General features: G+C 42.3%; 1 protein-coding gene across 1 annotated transcript; it reads left to right on the top strand.

The window, feature by feature from the left end:
• Window positions 1-1,921: 1,921 nt before the first annotated feature.
• Window positions 1,922-2,793, top strand: LOC103698172 (uncharacterized). The gene is made up of 2 exons (XM_008780163.6): window positions 1,922-2,166; window positions 2,331-2,793. The coding sequence occupies exons 1-2, from the start codon at window positions 2,063-2,065 to the stop codon at window positions 2,680-2,682; spliced, it is 456 nt and encodes a 151-aa protein (XP_008778385.3). The 5' UTR covers window positions 1,922-2,062; the 3' UTR covers window positions 2,683-2,793.
• The last annotated feature ends 761 nt before the right edge of the window (window positions 2,794-3,554 follow it).

Genomic DNA, 3,554 nt, shown 5'->3' with positions numbered 1-3,554 from the left:
CTATGATTGCAACTCATTCAATAATCTCTAGCATTACTTCTAGGTAGGATTGATCTGAATGTCACATTGGCGAATATCGAGGTAATTTACTTTGGTTAAGGCCGAGGTCAATAAGGTCGAAACAACTTGAGATCGGGATGACCAATATTTTTTCCATCAATATGCATACCAAAAGTTTTTTTTGGGTTCACAGGCTAGGAGGTCCATTTGTCAAGTTTAGGGGCTCTTAGTCCCCAAAAGCTGCACATCAGGGTATTGGTAAATTCGTCCGCTAATCAAAATGTTTGGTTGACACTCGTCAGCTTTGGTTTCTGCACTGAACTATCAAATGTAGCATATCAATTTAAGTAATGGTTAACCACGGAGTGGAGGGGGGGGGGAAGTGCTCGATATTACGTCATCGGATATTGCTGGAATCATCAAGTCATTCACGCAGAAGAGAACTATATTACTCAAAAGCTTAAAAGGATAAAAGCAAACCTGCTTTCCCCAAATTAGTGAACAAAGTGACACACATTAGCAGAAACACAAAACTAAATCAATACAAAGCCCAAAGGATTACGAAATTATGAATGGCAATAAACAATCCGCTCATAGAAAACTCCAAAAATCTGAGCTTTCATATGTAAGAATTACTATTGGAGAAAGAAAGACAAACTATGGAGGCCCTGTGCAGGAGGCATGGCGAACAAGCATGCATAAAGGTCGAAGGGCTCGATGCAGCACCACCGGTGAGCTCCGGCAAGGGGCTGGCCCAGCGGCCACTCAAACCCCTGTTCTCTCGGCCGGTCACCTATTGATGATTATAATTGCATAATAGTTACCAATTACTGGCTTGTCTGGACTAGTTCAAATTTAAGAAAGAAATATTTTAACACATTGGAGATAAGAGAAATATTACATACAAATTCCATGTTCCTAGAATGTAGATTACACATAAAATTGAAATCATATTAGAGATCCATATTTCATAATAGTGCTTCATGTCAACTTTGCAGTCCTGGGTGCCGTATATCCCTAAGAAGCAGATGATCACGTGCACACTTAATTTTGAGGAACAGAATGTTCAAATAGCCCCAAAACCATTCGAACACCCAAAGTTCGAAAGAGGAAATCATACCAACTTCTCTATCTTTTTTCCCTTAACAAGGATCAGGCAAGAGTTCATTGAAACAATGAAACAAAATATATAACACAAGCAACTCCAAAACTGCTCAATCTGTTATTGAGTTATATCTAGATTAATATGATTTCAATCAAGCAGACTAACTTACCAAATTTAATACATGGTTAAGAACCTAAGAGTAACAGAAAACTAAAATGCATGATCCTATACACCACATCATGTGAAATCACTTGGAAGGGAGAAGAAACTAAATACTAATTGTTTACGGATGCATATATCCAATTAAGAGATAGATTTGAATATATTTAAGTGGATCTGTGTTCAAATTTAATCAAATTTATATCCGATGATAAGGATCTCATATCGATGATCAAAATCGTTCAATATTACTTGCTTGGTAGAGTACAAGAAAAAACGTGTACTATATAATAAAGAAAGAAAAACGTGCACCCAAATTTCGGCCGGCTCTGCATTCCGTTCACGGAGCCGTGATGGGCTTAACTTGGCCACGTCCCTCACGTCAAGCAGCGTATACACGGCACCCCCTGTTACCATCCGATCATAATCGGACGGCTGGTCAAAGCCCAATGGCCCAACCCCGCACGCCAGTCCTGCATATTAATGTCGGACCTGCGGGGTCCACCAATCCGACGTGTTACCCCAAGTCCGGAACTCCAGGCGGCAACGCAATTTTGGTTGGCCTCCCCTGTCCCACGTGCCCATCAGCTAAAATCCACCGCTTTTTTGGCACACCACTAAATTCCACCGTCGGTGTCGTCATCAACAGCCGTGATCTGACCAACCACCTGCAACCCATCTCCCTACTCTCCGGTCCCTTCTCTCCAAGCTATATGCATGGCCTTCTCTTCCCTCCAAAGCCATCAAACTGTAGTTGTAAACCAGAAGGTCTCCTCATAAAATTAACAGAGAGAAGACATGGCCGTTTCTATCACCTCCTGCCTCAAACCCTCTTCCCCTCCATCTCCTCCTCCTCCTCCTCCAAGCCCCTCTCCGTTGACCAAGACCACTCTAACACCACTGTGAGCTCCAATTTTCCTGCACTCCGACGTTGCATGCTAGAATAAGCTTGTTTCACTACGCCAGCTATATATATATATATATATATATATATATATATATATATACGTAATTCAAATCCTTGGATTAAATTTAGTTTGGTAACGATCATGGTGTATCTGTTCAGGTCCACCAGCAAAGAAGTGAGCTGGAGAAGCCGGTGCGTCGCGACTGCAGCATGCGTCATAATAGGCTCGAGTACTGCCGGCCTTGCCGCCGCCGCGGGCGGCGGTGGCGGCGCCGTGTTTGCTGCCGGAGATGACATGAAAGTCGTGAAGGTTTCGGAAATAAAAGTGGTGCGGTGGAGCGACAGGAGGAAGTGTCCTCCGTGGCATGTGAACTCTCTCGAGAATATAGTGCCGGAGAATCTTCCCCGGCCACCAACTGGTCCGAGATCCGACGGGCTTGTAGCTCATAAAAATGCTCCCAAGGCTGGGGAGTTTTCCGTTCGGTACAGAAGCAGCTGCTATTCGCTTTAGGCGCCGCTCGCGTTAGTTTGCAGTCTTAGTTATTTCACTTCTTTCTTTAATACCTCGTGTAAACGAAACACAAACATCTAGATATATTATTGAAAATATATAATTAGCAAATGATGCGTCCACTGCTATCTACTTCTACTCAACTTTTTGATATTTTATTTTTTGATTATCATGAATGTGTTTATACTCGATTAATTTAAATCATCCAATTTAAGAGAGAGAGAGAGATGCTTCCAGCAGGACTTTTTATAATTCTTGCATTGAGAGCTAAAGTTGAGATTTATTATCTAATCGGAGCAAAAGGGAAAAGAAGAGCTGAAAGAGACTTGAGTAGGTCCTGTGAAAAAAAAATCCAAAACCGTTGGGTCACTGGAAACAGGAATGGAGCAAGGAAGATCCATATACGCCAATCAGAATTGAAGTATTCAGTACGGTGAGTAGGGGTTGTGCTATCAATGGGAAATGCTTGTTTTATAGTTGTTAGAAAGATCTTTGAGGGTTTTCTCGGGACAAATGCTTTAGCAAATAAGAAATCTACCTACCATCTCATTGATCTAGTCAAAGGAAGAAGACTAAGGGAATACCGCCAATATTTGCTTTAAAGCGCCGGTAATTCTCAAGAATAGACGACGCGCAAGAACGTCATTGTAATGTTATAGAAAAAAGCAACACTTTTTTAAAAAGGGTAGGAATAGACGACGCTTATTAGCATCGTCGTACTCGCATCCTAAGACGACGCGTATAAGCATCGTCAAAAGTCAAATTAACAACAAAACCAAGCGGTCGGCCCCCTCCTCCTCATTTTGCATCCCAATCGATCAAACCCTAGTTCCTCTCCTCCTCCCTTCTCTCCAACGACGAGCCACCGGCCC

The sequence above is a fragment of the Phoenix dactylifera genome, chromosome 1, assembly GCF_051530095.1.
Source record: "Phoenix dactylifera cultivar Ajwa chromosome 1, Ajwa_hap1_PhDact_Kaust_v1.1, whole genome shotgun sequence".
Lineage (NCBI taxonomy): Eukaryota > Viridiplantae > Streptophyta > Magnoliopsida > Arecales > Arecaceae > Phoenix > Phoenix dactylifera.
Note: the sequence above shows the minus strand (reverse complement) of the source record. Positions and strands in the feature narration are given on the sequence as shown.